Source organism: Urocampus carinirostris, chromosome 11, assembly GCF_059441175.1.
Source record: "Urocampus carinirostris isolate Australia breed hairy pipefish chromosome 11, RoL_Ucar_1.0, whole genome shotgun sequence".
Taxonomy (NCBI): Eukaryota; Metazoa; Chordata; class Actinopteri; order Syngnathiformes; family Syngnathidae; genus Urocampus; species Urocampus carinirostris.
This window is the reverse complement of record NC_142359.1, coordinates 24,023,009-24,041,784: the sequence shown is the minus strand read 5'-3', so window position 1 is coordinate 24,041,784 and position 18,776 is coordinate 24,023,009. Positions and strand designations below refer to the sequence as shown.

Below are 18,776 nucleotides of genomic sequence, written 5' to 3'. Positions count from 1 at the left end.
AAAAATCTTTTTTTTTTTTTCCATTACAGACCGCAAAGCTCTGAAGCCGCGAACGTCGAACCGCGAAGTAGCGAGGTCCCACTGTATATAGCCCTGCGATTGGCTGGCAACGAATCCAGAGTGTCACCTGCCCACTGCCCAATGATTGCTGGGATGGGCTCCAGCACCCCCGCAACCTTACTGAGGATAAGCGGTGCAGCTAATGAGATGAGATGAGATGATATATATATATATATATATATATATATATATATATATATATATATATATGTGTATATAATATTTGTGTGTGTGTGTATAGTAATAGTGATATTTTTCTGTTCTTTCGGTATTCCTTACTTTAATCTTTATTCCTGTTTTTTTTTTAATCTTTTATTTATTTCTTTCTTTAAATGTTTTATTTTCTGGTTCTGAAAATAATAGTTTTTGTTTTTTCAAAATACTATTTTGCTGTTTTATGAAGCTATTTCTTGAGTATCATTTTCCTAATTTTAAAATAATTGGTTTTTATTACTTATTTTTGATTTTTCTTTCCATTTTTCAAGAATCACTTTTTTTAGAATTTTGTTTTTGTTTTCAATATTAGTTTTCTAATTCTTTTTTCTATGTGTCAGTTTCTATTTCACTTAATTTTTTGTCAATTATTTTATCATGAAAATAATACAAAGAACTAAATGCATACATCTACATTATTTTTCTCCTAATATTTTTTTATTTTGTCGCAGAGTCATTAACAGAAGTGTCTGACCTGGATCCTTTTCGGTATCGGACAATAGGTGATAATTTTTAACTCGGATCGCCATGTTGGAAGGAGAAAGAAATAAAGCAAATTCCTGGGAATCGTTCCTCCCACGTCACAATCCACTTTGGCAATCATGGTCGCCATTCGTCACGATTTGTGGGCGGCGGCCATCGGGCCACACCCCATTACCCTCTTAATGCCAAGTGTGGAAAAAGCTGCGCTATTAGCGCCGGACGCCAATCCATTAGCTCCGCCGCCGCCATCAATCTACATAACGCGGTTTCCGCCGTCTTCAGACAAATGGACGCCGTCCATCAGGTGACGTGCTTAAGAAAAGGAAAAAGTCGGAAAAAAAAACCAACGGAAGTCCTTATGATTCATAGCTGACGGATGACAGATGGAACGTTTACAAATCCCGCCAAGTGAGCCAAAAGAGGACAGGATTTAATTGATTCGTGTCAATAGCTGTGCTAGCATTCGAAGTGGGAATTGCTATTTGGGGAGGACATTTTGAAAAGTGATATGTTGATTTTTATAGCAGTTGGTGTTGAACTTCCCAAGGCAGAAGGATCGCTCGGAATTTGTACTGTCAGAGTGTGTGTCTCTTTGTACTAAAATGATGTCTAAAAACCCTAAGAAAAATAGAAAAGGTTTTTGAGGAAAGGAGAGGGGAGAAAAAGAGAAGAGAGGAGAGGAGAAAGGGATGGAAACAATTGAAAGAAGGAAGAAAGGGAAAAAAGTAGAAAAAGAGGGAGGAATGACGGAAGCTAGGGTGGGAGGAAGGAAGAACGAAAAGAAGGAAGGAAGGAAAGGAGGGAGGGAGAAAGGGTGGGAGGGAGTGAGGGAAAGAAGGAACAAAGGAAGGAAGGAAAGTAGGGAGGGGGATGATGAAAAGTAGGAAGGAAGGAAGGAAGGAAAGAAAGTAGAGAGGAAGGGATGGTGAAAAGTAGGAATGAATGAAGGAAGGAAGGAAGGAAGGAAGGAGAAGAGGAAGGAACGAAGGAACGAAGGAGGGAAAGCAGGGAGGGAGACATGACAAAAAGTAGGGTGGGAGTAAGGAAGGAAGGAAGGAAGGAACAAAGGAGGGAAAGCAGGGAGGGAGACATGACAAAAAGTAGGAAGGAAGGAAGGAAGGAAGGAAGCAAGGAAGGAAAGAAGAAAGAAAAGAAGGAAAGAAATCAGAAAGGGAGGGAGACATGACAAAAAGTAGGAAGGAAGGAAGGAAGGAAGCAAGGAAGGAAAAAAGAAAGAAAAGAAGGAAAGAAATCAGAAAGAGAGGGAGGAATGACAGAAGGTAGGGTGGGAGGAAGGAAGGAAGAAAGTTTGGGAGGAAGGAAAGACAAAACACTAAAATACTCATCCCTAGTCATCTAAATTTGAAAAAGCCTTATCGGGTTGATGTCTTTTTTAAGCATTGCAGTCTTACACATAAAGCGGTAGTGTTGGTAGGTATGTGATCATTTTAGTCATAGATATGGAAAACAATGCTCCCCCCTGTAAAGAAGACAATTTCCTCTTTAAATCAGGCATTGTGAAATAATTTTCACACGTAATCACATCCTTTTTCCCATGTGTCTTTTTCTCTGTGGCCGATGCTGCGGCACCGTCCGTTCATCTCGTGCACGGAGGCATCCATGATGACATTTTGACTGACTGCAGATGGCCGGCGTAGAAAAGACGCAGCTGCGGTCGGGCGCCATTCAAACCGACACAGCCTCCACCTCCCTTATTACCCCCCTCTCTCTTTTCACGGTTGTGTTTTTTTCCTATCAGGGAAAAGCTTCCTGTCCTCTCCACCACAACAAGCAGCATCTGTAGCATTAGCAAAGAGATTAGCATACTGATTTTGGCACTGCTAGCTAACCAGAGGGAAGAGAACAATTACGATAAATTCCGGTGTTTTTCCACATTTGTGAATGATCTTGAATCCTATTTTTTGTGCTTTTATTACAGACTTTACCCTCGGAAAGACATTTGACTGAAAAATGGCTGACAAACAGTAACATAAACATTGCAGCAACGCAAATGGTCTTGATTTAATGTTTTGGTATGGCTAGTTACAGTTCATGGCACTCTTGTTCTGTCCTTGACAGTAAAGACAATTTAATTCAATGTGCAGGAATGTTTCTTGTGTCCTCTCGTTCTTCATGTTTTGTTCTGTTAGAAACAGTTAGTACTCCAACCTTTTCTGTGTTGTCTTTCTCTGAAGGATTGTTCAATTCCTGCTAGTTGGCCTGCATTCATTTTTGTTCCTTGTGTCATCTTCCTTTCATGTTTTGTCCCGTGACAGATGGTTGCTAGTGGGCTTTTGTAGTTGTTTTATAAACACGTGTTCATGTTTCCCTGGGCCCCTCTTTCATGTTTTGTTTGTTTAGGCCTAGTCAGTTTCTGTGTTGCCTTATTTTCACATTTTGATCCATTTAAGCCATTTGGTTTCCCATTGAAATCTCATCTCATCTCATTAGCCGTACCGCTTATCCTCATTAGGGTCGCGGGGGAGCTGGAGCCCATCCCAGCCATCTTCGGGCAGTGGGCAGGGAACACCCTGAACTGGTTGCCAGCCAGTCGCAGGGCACACGGGGACAGACAACTCATTCGCTCATTCACACCTAGGGACAATTTGGACCGGCCAATTCACCTGAAATGCATGTTTTTGGAAAGTGGGAGGAAACCGGAGTGCCCGGAGGAAACCGGAGTGCCCGGAGGAAACCCACGCAAGCACGGGGAGAACATACAAACTCCGCACAGAAAGTCTGGAGCTGGATTTAAACCCACGACAGGTTCCCATGACATGAACTGTGCCGCACAAGCGCTAACCACTGCGCCGCCGTGCTGCCCCCCATTGAAATCTGCGTTGTCTTAATTTCTGAGTTTATATTGGTAAAGCTAGTTTTTCGAAATTTGCTGCTTGGCTTCTTTTACATTTTGTTCAGTTAGTCATTTAGTTTCCCAACATAATCTCTGTTGTCTCCCTTTCAAGTGTTGTTAAGTTAGATTTACTTCTTCAATATTTCTGTGCCATCCCGGCTTTCCCTTTGGTTTCTGTTACAGTTTATCGATTTTCAATCATAATCTGTGTTGTCTTTATTTTAGGTTTTATTCTACTAAAGCTAGTTAATTTATCAACATTTTTGCTTTGTCTCCTTTCACGTTTTGTTCAGTAAAAGCTAGTTCTCCTATTTTTTTGTGTCATCGTGTCTTTACAATTTGGTCTGTTAAAGCTAGTTAGTTTCCCAACCTAATCTCCATTATCTGTCTTTTCATGTTTTGTTCTGTTGGAACTAGTTAGTGTGCCTGCATTATATTTCATGTTCTAGTCATGTTTGTGTCGTATTCTTTAACTTGGTTTGTTTAGCAAGAAAAGTTGGGTTTCCCGTGATGTTTGTTGGCGCTTTGAGTTTGAGGTAAGACATTTTTCTTCAGAATCTGTGTTGTCTTTATTTCAGGTTTTATTCTGATAAAGCCAGTTTGTCTATACCAACATTTTTTTTTTGCTTTGTCACCTTTCACATTTTCTTCAGTTAGAGCCTGCTCTCCAACATTTCTGTGTCATCCCGCCTTCTCGTTTTGTTCTGTTCAAGCTAGTTTCCCAACTTCATCTGCATTGTCTCGCCTTTCATGTTTTGTTCTGTTGGACTTAGTAGGTGCGCCTACATGATTTTATGACAGCTGATGCTTTTCACATGAAAATGTTGAGAATCCCAAAAATGAATCAATCGACCTCTTAATAAACACTCGCCCATTTCAGAATTTTCGCTCCCCCTTACCTTTCCGTATGAGGTCCTCCACAGCCCGGTCAAAGTCCAGCCGGTGGCAGCGCCTCCAGAGGCCCACGTTAGTGGAGTTATATCGCCTGTTGCACTCGTCGGCGGCGCTCATGGCAAATAGCTGACGGCGGTTCCGGGCCAGGACAGCGTTCCGGGCTGGGACCGAGTTCTGGTCCCGGTTTTGTTCCCGTCGATCCACGACGGCGGCGGCGCTCCTCAGCGGCAGGCTGTTATTGGGGATGTAGATGAATCCCGGGTCCTTGCGACGGCCCGAGAAGCTCTGGCAGCGCTCTCTGTACCGCCGGGCGTCTGTTTGGTACCAGTGGTCGGAACACATGGCCACGGCCAGCATGGCCAAAGCACTCAGTGCCAGAAGCAGGCCCGAATACAGCAGCAACTTCCCAGCAGCCGCCATGCTGTGTCCAGCACCACCGGCGGACCGGACAGCTCCTCGGCTCGCTTCGGCTCCCTTCGGCTTTCTTCGGCTCACATCGCCCCCGATCTGCGCGATGTCGGGCGCCCCAGATTCATCGATTTACAATCCCTTTTTTTTGCTTCTCCTGCAGCAGAAAAACGTCCTTTATCTTATCTTATCCCACCTGCGTCGTCACCGAGCATGCACATCGTTACAGATCACAAAAGGTCATTAACGGTGCAGGAAAATAGAAAATAAGTGAAAATGCGCGGACCTGATGTGGAGGGATCAGCCCGTTGAGTCAGCAAAGCGCCCCCTCCCCCCATATCAAGACCCCCCTCCTCCTCGTCTGATGACGACATATGCTCCAGGCAGCCGACCAATCAGCGAGCGTCTGTGAGCACGAGCACGCAGAAGAAATACGCGTGCACAGGACCGAACCGTATTTTGGCATCCTTGAACGCATGCGCACGAAAATAAAAAATATAAAAAAAATTTAAAAAAATCTGTGACAAAAAAGAAGCTTTGCAGGAGCTGTGACGTAACCGGTCAGCGCTCTAATAAACAAGTACAAAAAAATAAAGATATATAATAAAGAATAATGTTAAATAAATAACAGTTATATAAAAACGGAGAAATAAGCAATACATTATGAAGAATGAATAAAAAAAATATATAATTAAGAAGAAATTATTAATAATAAAAAATTGAATGGATTGGAAAAAGGAAAATATGAATAAAGGCTTAACAACGCTTCGGCATTAGCCTACTCCCTTGGGCAGATATTTATGTATTGTATCCTTGTATTGTGCAACTGTTGTTTGTGCAAATAGTTGATTGTTTCATTTTGTAAATTGAAGATCGAAGTTGCTGTTTTTGTGCTGTGCCTAAATAGCTACAAAAAAATAATAAAAACAAAATAAAATGAATAACCGAAATAAAAAACACTTAAAATACCCCCAAAAAAAATTTGTAATATTGATCAAATAAAATTAAAAGAAAATAAACAACACATTAATAGTAAATGAATAAAAGTTAGGAAATAAATTGTACCTCCCTTTTAACAGTATTTGAATTTGGACCCACTTGATCTTTTGCTGCCCCCTAACGGCTCAACTCATCAACGTTTTAATGGAAAGAAGACACATGTCCACTCAATTATGATGATAATGGCTCCCAACGTTGAATATCCAAGATATGACTGAGCTAAGGCTTATTCAATCACAGTCTTGGACATTTAACAAAATATTTTTGTTCAAGCTATTCTATAACATTTGATTCCAAAAGCTTTATATTTTTCCCATTATTTTTTATTTTAGTTAAATTTTAACTATACTACTTGGGTTACTTGGGTTGTGATGTGGCTGCAGTCGGTAGAATGGAGTGCAAGGTATTACACAGAGTCAATCAAGGAAGCAAGGTTTTGGGTGCTCTGAGGAGAGTGATGAGCAACAAGAGTGTGAGTATGGATGTTAAGGGGGGACTGTATGAGAGTGTGATTGTGCCGACTGTGTTGTATGGTGCAGATACTTGGAGACTGACTGCAGATTTGAGAAGGAAATTAGATGTTTTTGAGATGAAGTGTTTGAGGAGTATGTTAGGAGTGACAAGATTGGATAGATTGAGAAATTAAATTGTGAGAGACAGAACTGGAGTAGTCGTGGAACTGAGCAAGCGTATGGATAAGAGAGCACTCAGTTGGTTTGGACACATGGAGAGGATGGATGAAGAGTGAATGTTGAAGAGGATCTACAGAGCAGAAGTAAATGGAAGGAGACGAAAAGGAAGGCCGCAATTGACGGGGATGGATGGTGTTATGAGTGCACCTGAGGAAAGAGGTCTAAGTGTAGTAGAAGCTAGAGCTCTTGTTGGTGATAGGAATGAGTGGAGAGGTGTTGTAAAAGGATACTGGGATGTTTAGACGCATTCTATGGGCAGGGCACCTGTATGATGCGGCAGGGGTAAACCAGTGAAAGCTGTCGGGCCTTGCTGTTGAACAGAAGGGTGTGTTGTGTCACCCAGACCCGAGTGACATGGTCGCTTTCTTATGTCCCGTTTCATCTGGAAGGATGAAAGCATGACCGACTTGGGTGCCGAGGTGCTTAACATGTTTGGGTGTTTGGGCATTTGGGTTGGCCATCGTCCAAAGGTTTTTGTGTGTGGTTTTTGCTCCTTTTTTCATTTTTACTTTTCTTTGTTTTTGTGTGTGCTTGTCTTGCTGTCGGTCACCCCTCTCGAGGGATATGACCAGGGTAGATAGATAGATAAATAAATTTTAATAAAAAACAATACAGAAAGAAAAGGATATCCAACCTTATCGCCAAAGTGTAAAAATGTATCCAATCACAGGCTTAGGTAAGACACGAGAAACAAAATACATATTTTTATAACTACTTAATTCCGAAATCATTGTATGTGTAACCGCGTTGTACGTGTCCCACCAAAGATCCACATTCACGCTGGACTGGATGATGAGGTTTTTATTATTACAGTTTCTGCAAATGGATGAGTCACAACATTAGCTTTTTCTGCTGGGTTTGATCTCTTTGATCTCTTTGTAGTACTCTGGTTAAACTGACAAAACCCCGCCTCCTGGTCACATGTTAGAAGCCAAAACCAAACCCCACCCCATACCAGCAGATGGCACTGTTGGACTCAGCATTGCAGGACATTTACCAAAAACTATACACATATTTTAGCAGGAATTTCAATAAAATAAAAGTTATTATTACACCCGTTACATACACCCCCCTGAAATTCTGCTAAATATGGGTGTGCTACACTAAACAGAAAAAAAATCACATGCCAAAAAGGCAAATACTGATGAAAAAGAGGACACGAAAACTGGTACAGTATTACAAGGAACAAACTGAAGTGCATGTCAGTTCTAAAACCCTCCCAAAAAGGAGTGTGAAAAGAAAGGAGGCGATCAAACTCCTAACTAAGCACAGACTCAAAGATGCCTGTTACATCTCTGAAATATCAAACATTGTTCCTGTAGTTGTAAGTGCTCACATAGGCACAATTCTTGTTTCTTACTCAAGCTTTGTTACTCAAACTGAAAGTGCATCTCTACTGAACTTAAACTAGGAACTTGCAGATATTGCGGACAGATGATTGTCACCTACCACATGGTCATTCATCTGACAAATAAGACGACTAGGAGGCCTGATGGACTGGCGGACCCTAAGACCATAACGGTTAGGTTGAGCACAAATAACCTGAGCTTGAAGGTCTGGGGCAGTCAAGTCTAAACAGTCAGTATCAGGGGAGTCTGCGTCCAGATGGTCAGTGTTCAATGGGGTCTCGTCTGGGAGACCCATACCCAAAGGGATCATGTTTTCAGAGCACTGTGATGGGCTTTCCGTATTGTCACTTGAAGTATGGTCAACATCTTGTTCGGGGATGTGCTGACTTCCTCGGCTGGATGTATCAACACTGCGAGAGTCGGACTGGGCATCAGATCTGCTGTCTAGTGAGTTATCCTCTACCTCTGGATGAACTTGCTCTTCACCTGCCTGTATCACCCAGTTTACTGTACGGACATCACTGTCTTCAACCGCGTCAGGTAAATCAGGGCATACATCACTTCCATGCATAGCAGCGTCAGACTCTGAGTGTTCAGATTCGCTGGCCAGATCATCCTCACAGGGCAAGAAGCTAACAGAGAGCAGCAAATTCCTGTGAACTACCTTCTCTTTGCCCGTCAGACAATCCTTGACTCTGTAGACATTGAGATCAGGCTTGACTGATATGACTTCATACGGGGTTGACTCCCACTTATCTGCAACTTTGCGTTTCCCCGGGACACCTCTGTTGGCGATCAACACCCGGTCTCCCACGACGAGAGGTGATCCTTTGGCGCTACGGTTGTACAGCTTGGCATGACGAGTCTGTTCTCTGAGAGTATTCCTCTGTACAATTTGAGCAGCTTCATGTAGATCTTTCTTCAGATGGCGTACAAAGTCAGAGTAGCTGACAACAGCATCATTGGTATTAGCATGTTGAAACATGACATCGACAGGGAGACGAGGGATCCTACCAAACACTAGGTAAAACGGTGCAAACCCTGTTGTCTCATGCTCTGTGCAGTTATAGCAGAATGTGAGCTGCTGCAGCATTTGTGGCCACTTTGCTTTGGGCTGAGGGGGAAGGGTTCTGATCATATCTCCCAATGTTCGGTTGAATCGTTCTGCGATACCATTTCCCATGGGGTGGTACGGAGTCGTATGGGATTTCTGCACCCCTGCCATCTCTAGAAGCTCTTTGATCAGTTTGCTCTCAAAATTAGCTCCCTGATCAGAGTGGATACGCCGTGGGAAACCATAGACAAGGAAGAAATCCTGCCACAGACGGCGAGCAACTTGTTTGGCGGTTTGATTTCTGCAAGGGAAGGCGTGCGCCATCTTGGAGAAATGATCAGTTACGACCAGGACATCTACAGACTTGTTCTCTTGCTCAGCAGTCCAAAAGTCTATACAGACCAACTCCATAGGCTCAGAGGTGACTATGTTCTTGAGTGGTGCACGGTTGTGTGGTTCCGGTGTTTTCCCTACTACACAGCGCTGACAGGATTTGACATAATTCACAACATCACGTTCCATGCCATTCCAGAAGAATCGTTGCCTCACCAGAGACAAAGTACGGTTCTGGCCTTGGTGACCTGCTGAGTCATGTAAACCTTGAAGGACTTTCTGTTTCAATGAATCAGGCACCACAAACTGGAAGATTTTCTTGGCCATGTGAGGATCTTTCCTTATTTTGTAGAGCATGCCATTCTGTATGGTGAGTCTGCTCCAATGCTTCAGTAGTTTCATCACACTAGGCGACTCGACAGCTCTCTCACGCCTGGTAGGTCTCTTGTGTCTATGCACAAAGTACATGGTCCTGCTTATTGTGTTGTCCTGTTCTTGTAAACCAACAAGCTGACTCTGTGGGAGTGCCGTTGACTGATCTCCCTTCTGCAGAAGATTGAAGTTGGCGTCTGTTCCCATCACTTGACCCACGCCACCAGTGGACTGAGCACTGAAGACAGCAGCAACCTCTTCTGATGTCACAGAACCATTGGAGCCTGATGGAATTGCCCTTTTTACTGACTCGTCTGATGTCCCAGCACTCTCGTCTACAACAGCGTGACAATTGTTGGATACTCTGAACACCTCTTGCACAGTACTGTTGTTCACCCTGTTGACTTGGTCCAAGAGCGAAGTATAGGGCTCGGTAACAAGGCGATGACCCACACATGACCGTACAAATGGCTCACGGCTCAGAGCGTCGGCTACGATGTTCTTTGGTCCGGGAATGTACTTCAGGTCAAAATTGTATGCAGCTAGCTTCGCTACCCACCGCTGTTCACACGCATCAAGTCTTGGTTTGGTCAAAATGTATGTAAGTGGGTTATTGTCGGTCCACGTGGTAAAGTGTCTTCCTTTCAACCAATGGCTGAATTTATCACATACCGCCCATTTCAAGGCAAGAAATTCGAGCCTGTGTGCAGGGTAGTTGAGCTGGGAGCGAGAGAGCGTCTTACTTGCAAAGGCGACTGGTCTGGCTACTTTTCCACCAGGTGGCAGCTGTGACAGGACTGCTCCAATCCCATCAAAGGATGCGTCGACAGCCAGAATAAACGGCGCATCAAAATCTGGGTGGGCCAGAGTGACACCTGTCACGAGGTCGTGCTTCAGTGTTTCAAAGGCGTTCTGGCATGCATCGGACCAATCTGCAGGCGTCAGCTTCACTTGACCTTTCTTGCGGGCTCTCTTGCGCTTATGCTTGTCACCAGATTCAGATGTGAGCCTGAACAGAGGTTTTGCCTTCGCAGAACATGCTTCAATGAAGCTTTGGAAATACATCACCATGCCTAGAAAAGATCTGATTTTACTAGGGCATGGCGTCTTGCCATCCGACTCCATTAGATCAGCGACTTGTACGTCATTTATCGCTCTCACTTTCTCGGGGTCAGTCCGAATTCCATCCTCACTGATGACATGCCCAAGAAATTTCACAGTCCGTCTGAGGAAAAAACACTTTTTGGGTGCGAGCTTGAGGTTATGTTCCTTAAGGCGAGTAAACACCATCTGCAGGCGTTGGAGTGCAACTTCCTCTGTGGGGGCAAACACCATCAGATCGTCCAGGTAACATAATAGGCTCATGAAATTCTGATCACCGAATATTGACATCATCATCCTCATAAATGTTGCTGGGCTGTTGCAAAGTCCCTGAGGGAGCCGGTTGTACTCGTGAAGCCCGAATGGTGAGGAGAATGCCGTGTACTTTTTGTCGTCAGGGTGCAAGGGGACATTGTAGTAGCCTGACGTCAGATCCATTGTGGAGAAAAAGGCATTTCCCCCAAGTGCGGCCAAAGCATCAGCTTGATGCGGTAGTGGGTAGGCATCCTTTATGGTTCTTGCATTAAGCCTTCTGAAATCAGTACATACCCTTAGTTCTCCATTCCGCTTCCATATGAGAACAAGCGCAGATGCATAGTCGCTAGTTGACTTCTGAATAATTCCTTTCTCTTCCATCTCGTTCAGAGTCGTCCTCAGTTTTTCATACTGACTTGGTGGTATACGTCTGTAGGGTAGACGGAATGGCTTATCATCAACAAGGTGGATACGATGTACAAACTCTTTGGCCTCTCCACAGTCCATCTTATGGCGAGAGAAGATTGACTCGAATTGTTCGATGATATGGAGGAGCTTGTCTTTACACTGCAGCGAAACCTCACATGACTTCAGGTCAATGTCTTGCAGTCCCAGAGCTTCCAATGTACGCATCATGTCCTCTTCTGACCTGGGTCAGACCTCTTTGCTCTGTACACTCTGCACGTTGCACTTGACCTCCTCTGCATTGGGCAGGTCTTCCGCTGCGATACAAGGAGACACATCTGCAATTTTCCTGTTTCTCCTCAGCACCACAACTCTGTCCGTGGGATTAAAGACTTTAACAGGCACCCATCCATCTCCCCAGAGTGGAGTAACAACTCTTCCGACAAGGACTTGTCTGGGCCCAGCCTTTGATTGGGTTGGCTCAACGACCACTGTGCTGCCCGCAGACGTCCCGGCCAACTCAGGTAACTTGCCCCAAATAACGTACTCGGTCCGTGGATTCAGCGTCACGCAACTCTTGATTTTTACTGTCCCTACTTTGTCTGGAATGCAGTCACCTCTCCATCTCTCTGTGTTAGAAAGCATTGACAGGAATTGACTGTGGTTATCGGACAGACCGTTGTCAGGAGTGGAAACTAATCTCCAGTAGCCATCAGTACTTTTCAATTGAGTCAAAATATATTTGATGGCATTGCTGCCAAGGATCATCTGTTCGGTCTGGCCTGGCACAACCATTACTGGTATTATCATTTGGCACCCGTAAACTGTGACGTGAATGTCGTACATATCTCTGGGAGAAACTTGGTGTCCACCGCAGCCTACAATGACATAATCATCGGCCGTGTAACTCATCATATCAGGGAATTGCTGCAGGAGGTACTTAGCTGTGTCCTCACTTACTGTACAAGCCATCGACCCGCTGTCCAATAGCGCTCTGAAAGTGGGGCCTTCTTGCACAAGTACAGGTGTGTAAAACAGTTCGTCAGTCTCCGCTATTCTCTGAAACCCCTGAAAGATCAGCTTCTTCGATGGAGGTATCTTGTTGCTATACAACTCATAAATTGATTTATTATCTTGCATGTCAGGCATCACATTAGTGGTGGGAGGTATACTCAGTTGATCTGCACTGTTCTCCCCTAAGCGCAGATCAGTTAGTTTCCCTGAGGCAGTGGGACAACTTTCGTCACTGGACAATCACGTCGAGAATGCCCTGGGGCATGGCAGTGAAAGCAAAGGTTTTTGTCTCGGCAATGAGAGAGAGCACTGTGTTCGACTTCTTTGCAAATGATACATGGCTTGGCAGTGAAACCATTGATTCTGGCTCCAGGTCGCCTGGTTGGAGCTCCCCCTCTCTCTTGGAACTGGTTCGAGGTAACACGTTTCAGAACTTTCTCCAACATACTAATAACGTCCGTTAGAGAGACATACTGTGGGCTCGAAGTCTGAGGTGGCTCGTGCACGAGGGTTGGACCATGGTTCACCTCAGCTTTGTGTACGGCAATTTCCGCTCTATTCGCAGGTTGTTGTAGGGAATCTGCTTTGTAGCTCTTCTCAGCGTGGTATTCATTCAGCACCTCTAGTAACTCACATGCAGACCACTTTTCGATGGTTTTTGATCTGTAAGTGAGTGCCAGTTCCTTGCATGGGCAGTTCCTAATAAACATGTGAGTAACCTCTATTTCAGGGTTGTCAAATGTTTTGCCCTGCTCACTCAAGCACTCAGAGGCAAGGTCAGCTGCTCTGTTTAGTCTCAGCCAGTAGTCATAGGGGTCTTCCTGGTCTTTGGGCAAAGTTGAATAAAAGTCAGCTAGAGGGACAGCAGAGTACTTGGTACAGCTAAAGTGTTTCCTGAGAAGACTATAAATCATGTCAGGGCGGGTGTAGACGTCTATATTACTGTTTCTAATGCCAAACCTAACTACATCTTTAGCTTTTCCTCTTAAATGTATAAGGATTTCCTCTGCTTGCTCCTCAAGTCTCACATTACTCCTTTTAATAAATGTCCTCATTAGATCTTCCCACTCATGTATTGTTATTGAGTCTGAGCCATCCCCAATAAATGACGGCGGTTCCTTAACCTTTCTCTGTGTAACCACCTGACTCAATCTGTTTGCTACATCTTGTGTGGCAGCAGCGTTAGGAGCTACTATATTACGTGACTGTATATTTGTGAATATGCTATCAGCCAATTTATGTCCTATCTCCTGAATAATATTTGTCATCTGATCAGCTACACCCTCAGAAACGTCACTTGTGCTCTGAGTAAACATGTTTCAAAGATGTAAATAAGTCAAAATCGCCTGCGTAACACGTCACTGTATAGCAGTTTTAAATACTGTGAGCTGATGGCTTCATGAAATGATGTGGCAGGTAGGACAGTCCTCGGTTCGGAGAGCTTGATAGAAGTCACGGGTCACGGCACCAATGTAACCGCGTTGTACGTGTCCCACCAAAGATCCACATTCACGCTGGACTGGATGATGAGGTTTTTATTATTACAGTTTCTGCAAATGGATGAGTCACAACATTAGCTTTTTCTGCTGGGTTTGATCTCTTTGATCTCTTTGTAGTACTCTGGTTAAACTGACAAAACCCCGCCTCCTGGTCACATGTTAGAAGCCAAAACCAAACCCCACCCCATACCAGCAGATGGCACTGTTGGACTCAGCATTGCAGGACATTTACCAAAAACTATACACATATTTTAGCAGGAATTTCAATAAAATAAAAGTTATTATTACACCCGTTACATATGTTCAAATGGAATTTATCCCGAATAAGTAATGGTTACATTTATTAAAAAAAAAAAAAAACCCCAAAACGATAAAACTATTTAATTTCAAGATTATTGTATGTTTACATTGATTTTGTGCCGAATACGTGACGGGTAAAATTAAATTAAACAGATTAAAAGGAAAAACGAGTTCATTCTTAAACCGGAAGCGTAGGAATGTCATGGATTTAGTTATGAGACGAGAAACAAAATATATATATATTTAAAATTACATGAGAACTTTGAATTCCTTCAATTTTTATGCTTGATATGCGTTATGTGAAATAAATTACTGTTACATTTAAATAAAACACAATAATAGGGAAAATGAAAACCATATACAAAACCCGGAAGTGAAAAAAATCTACCCAATCAGTGGTCTCTATTGACATAACCCGGAAGTATCTCGAGTTGCGTGAAGGTTAGTTTCGATCCTAACATAGTTCTTGACGGCTCACTGTAGAAATTCAAATATTGGAGTATTTTCGGACGTTTTGAATTTTGCTTTCTCTGCGGTGTCTATTTTAGCAATCTGTGGATTTATTTATTTTTGCTGTACCCAAGGTAACGTGCATGCCAACCCATGTGCAACATTTTCACGTTGCAAATCTCAATAACTTTCCTTTTAAATTCATATTTGCAGCGATGGCTGGCGTGTCCAATTACGCATTGCGCATGTCCAGACTGAGCGCTCAGATCTTCGGGGACGTGGTCCGGACGACGGACTCCAGATCCATGAAGGTGGTGCAGCTTTTTAAGGAGCCCCCTATGGCCAAAAAGAAGGAGGTCTACGACTGGTACCCTCAGCATAAGATCTACTACGCCATGACGCAGAAACTGCGATTCATGGGGCTTTTCAGGTAGGAAGACTTTAGCCTGGGTCTTATTCAGGAGTTTCTGTACAGATGCATTTGTTTTCATGCAGATTGCAAGTGTAATCTCAGAGGTTTTATGTGAATGCTATATTATTTCTCTGTTAAACCGATTTTAAACTCTGGTTTGTTTGATGAGGTTAAGCATGGGTCTGCAGGCATCTTTAGGAGAGGTTGTTTTTTTTTTGCAGTCGTGCACGTTTTCTTCCATGCTAATATGCTTGTTTGGACTGAGAGTTTCCGTGATTATTATTCTCATCTCATCTCATTAGCCGTACCGCTTATCCTCATTAGGGTCGCGGAGGGGCTGGAGCCCATCCCAGCCATCTTCGGGCAGTGGGCAGGGGACACCCTGAACTGGTTGCCAGCCAATCGCAGGGCACACGGGGACAGACAACTCATTCGCTCATTCACACCTAGGGACAATTTGGACCAGCCAATTCACCTGAAATGCATGTTTTTGGAATGTGGGAGGAAACCGGAGTGCCCGGAGGAAATCTATTTAAGAAAAATTCAGGGGGCTTGCAAGTTAAGTTTGGGTTGCTTGACCTATTTAGGAGAATCTCTGCAGGCGTGCACGATTTTTTTCATGAATTTTCAGCAACAACGCAGATTGCATGTTTGGACTACTAATGTATTAACCTTTTATTTATTTCATTTATTCTTACCATTTTAACAATATTTTTACGAGGGGTGGTACACTAAAGCAGTGTTGTTCAACCTTTTTTATGAGCCAGGGCATGTTTTTTACTGTGGAAAAAAATTGCAACACATCACTAACCAAAAATAATAAAATAAAATGACACTGAACAGTATGTTTAATTCCAAAATAATTTATAATACCCCCAGTTTTTACAGCACAGACACTTGACAATGACATAATATTTGCAGAAAATGATTCATAAATGTTTTATAAAATTTTAGATTTTAAAAAGTGATATTGGATAATTCCTCACGGCACAGCTGACTATCTCTCACGGCACACTAGTATGTGTTGCGGCACAGTGGTTTAAAATCACTGCACTAAAGGACACTGAGGGCAAGAGGTGTACCAAACAACATATTTTGTATAAGTAGATGTTTAAATAATTATATATATATATATATATATATATATATATATTTCACTACCTTTTTAACATTTTAACTATATTTTTAATGAGGGGGGAGACACTTTAAAGGACACCAGGGACAAAAGCTGAGACCAAAACAACATATTTTTTATCAGTATTATTTAAAAAAAAAAAATATATAATATCACTACAATATTAAAATTGTTACTGTATTTTTGATAAGGGAGAGACACATTAGGGGACACTAGGGACAAGAGTAAACCTGTGAAAAATATTTTTATTAGAAGTATTTTTTAAATGTTTTATCAAATAATCATTATTTTAACATTTTAACTGTATCTATTTTTTATTAGTTTTTTGTACCATTTTATATATAATACAGTAAACCTCGGATAAGTCGGACTCGCATAAGTCGGATTCTCGGATAAGTCGGACAAATTGCGTGGAACGTTTGTTCTCTAGGCTTTTCTGTAGTATTACACCTCGCATAAGTCGGATTTTATAAGTCGGATCCTCGCCTAAGTCGGATGGATTTTTCCGTACAATTGACCCTTTTTAATGGTTTTCGCCTCTGATAAGTCGGATCGGTATCAGGTCGCCTAGGACATCTCCCAAATGCTCTAAATTTCAGCCTCCAGTGGCAGTAAGCGATGGAATTTTCCGGGAAGATTTTCACTCCTCACAGATTTTCCGGGAAGATTTTCACCCCTCCCAGATTTTCCGGGAAGATTTCTTGATGTGACGTGGCGTTCCGTGATTGGCAGAGGCTATTCATCAAACTCCTCCTCAGTGTTGAATGATAGCACTCTCAATCACAGCACGCGGTCATAGAACAAAGCCTCGTAATCATAATCCCATTGTTTCTTATTACAGTAGTGCTAGCATTCAAATTGAATTTGTGTGAATTTCTTTGGACTTCCTTGCGGTCTGTGCGGTCTACGGTGTGGCGATGGCCTCAAGTTCTAAAACCAAAGGCAGGAGTCTCAAGACTAGAACGTATGAAGAAAAGCTCGCTATCATTGAATTCCAAGAAAAGAATCAGCACATGAAGCAAAAAGACATCGCGGCGAAGTTTGGAATGAGCCCTCAAACTTTGAGCGACATTCTGAAAAGCCAGAAGAAGATAAAAGATATGTGTGCGACAGATTTTAGAGCTCCGACCGCTAAAAGGCAGAGGGTAAATGATCATCCAGATGTCGACAAAGCACTGATTTTGTGGTTCCGTCAAATGAGTACAATGTAACTCCGAACCTAACAGACTTACGAATCTAACGGACGATGAATCGTACGGATAAAATTACATAACCAGTTCATATACAGTGTATTATTAACCATAGTTCATATCAACCATGTTCATGTTCATTTTAAGAACTTTTTTGATAATAAATCACGTTCATGTTACAAGATATCATTGCTTGGTATTTCATTTTACATATACAAGTATGCACTTTTCTAAGAGTTAAATTTCTTCTTAGTTCGAAATTTTGCGACCTCGGATAAGTCGGATCCTCGGATAAGTCGGATGAAAATGACCGGTCCATCTGGATCCGACTTATCCGAGGTTTACTGTATATATATTTTTTTAACCGTATACATATAGTATATCATTATTATAGTAGCCTGGGTCGACATTCATCTTTCGGAGAGGGATTGTAGTTGTTTCCTTCCATGCAAATAGCTTCGGAATCTATTTAATGTCATTAAATGTGATTATTATTGTTTTGTTTTTTTACAGGGACGAGCACGAAGATTTCAAGGATGAAATGCGGCGGCTGAGGAAGCTGAGAGGAAAAGGAGTGCCCAAAAAAGGAGAAGGAAAAAGGGCCACTAAGAAAAAATAAACTCACGCCTCATTCCAAGTTTAGAAATCGCCACCAATCGGGTTGACCAGTACAGTGTGGACTCTGATCATGTCAAAAATGTCAAGGAATTCCTTTGTATTTTACTCAGTTATTCAAGTCTCCAGCATGAGAATTTTGAATGGAGTGTTGCCCGAGTGTAAACAATTGAAAAGAAAAGAAAAGGAAATATTTTGAAATCCATCGACTTTTCTTTCAGCACTCGTCCACTATAGAAGGGGTGGGCAAACATTTTGAGTGGCAGCCTGCATTAGGCTTCAACAATTTGGCAGAAGGGCCAGGAGGGAAATAGTATATTGACAGGGTTTGTACTGGTGCTTAAAATCCTTGAAAATGTTTGAATTTTAATGTTGTGTTTTCAAGGATTGAAAATGGCTTGAGTTTTGGCTAAAGTGGTAGTAAATGCTTGAAATTGTCGCCGTGTTTCTCAAAAAGTCTTCCTAAAAATGTTCTAACGTGGCTTCGCTTTGTCATTTTTTTTCCCCCTCATGATTAACTGCAGCAGGGATTAGTTTGTACAGCATTGTCCTCTGAAGTGTCATCGCCCCCTATGGGTCACACCCAAGATGACGAAGTGTATGCTTCACCTTTACCCGGACCTATGAAATGTCTATTAATGCAAAGATTATGTATCAATTATAGATTTTTATTGTGGGCCATCCAAAAA

General features: G+C 42.6%; 2 protein-coding genes across 2 annotated transcripts in view; one reads left to right on the top strand and one right to left on the bottom strand.

Moving 5' to 3' along the window:
- Positions 1-5,212, bottom strand: part of tmem178bb (transmembrane protein 178Bb) — a 49,973-nt gene extending 44,761 nt beyond the window's left edge. Inside the window, exon 1 of the mRNA XM_088347794.1 lies at positions 4,510-5,212. Coding sequence (XP_088203920.1) covers positions 4,510-4,924 — 415 coding nt within the window. The 5' untranslated portion in view covers positions 4,925-5,212. The remainder of the gene's footprint in view (positions 1-4,509) is intronic.
- Positions 909-18,569, top strand: mrps33 (mitochondrial ribosomal protein S33). The gene is made up of 3 exons (XM_088347795.1): positions 909-1,060; positions 14,949-15,165; positions 17,986-18,569. The coding sequence occupies exons 2-3, from the start codon at positions 14,951-14,953 to the stop codon at positions 18,089-18,091; spliced, it is 321 nt and encodes a 106-aa protein (XP_088203921.1). The 5' UTR covers positions 909-1,060; positions 14,949-14,950; the 3' UTR covers positions 18,092-18,569.
- The last annotated feature ends 207 nt before the right edge of the window (positions 18,570-18,776 follow it).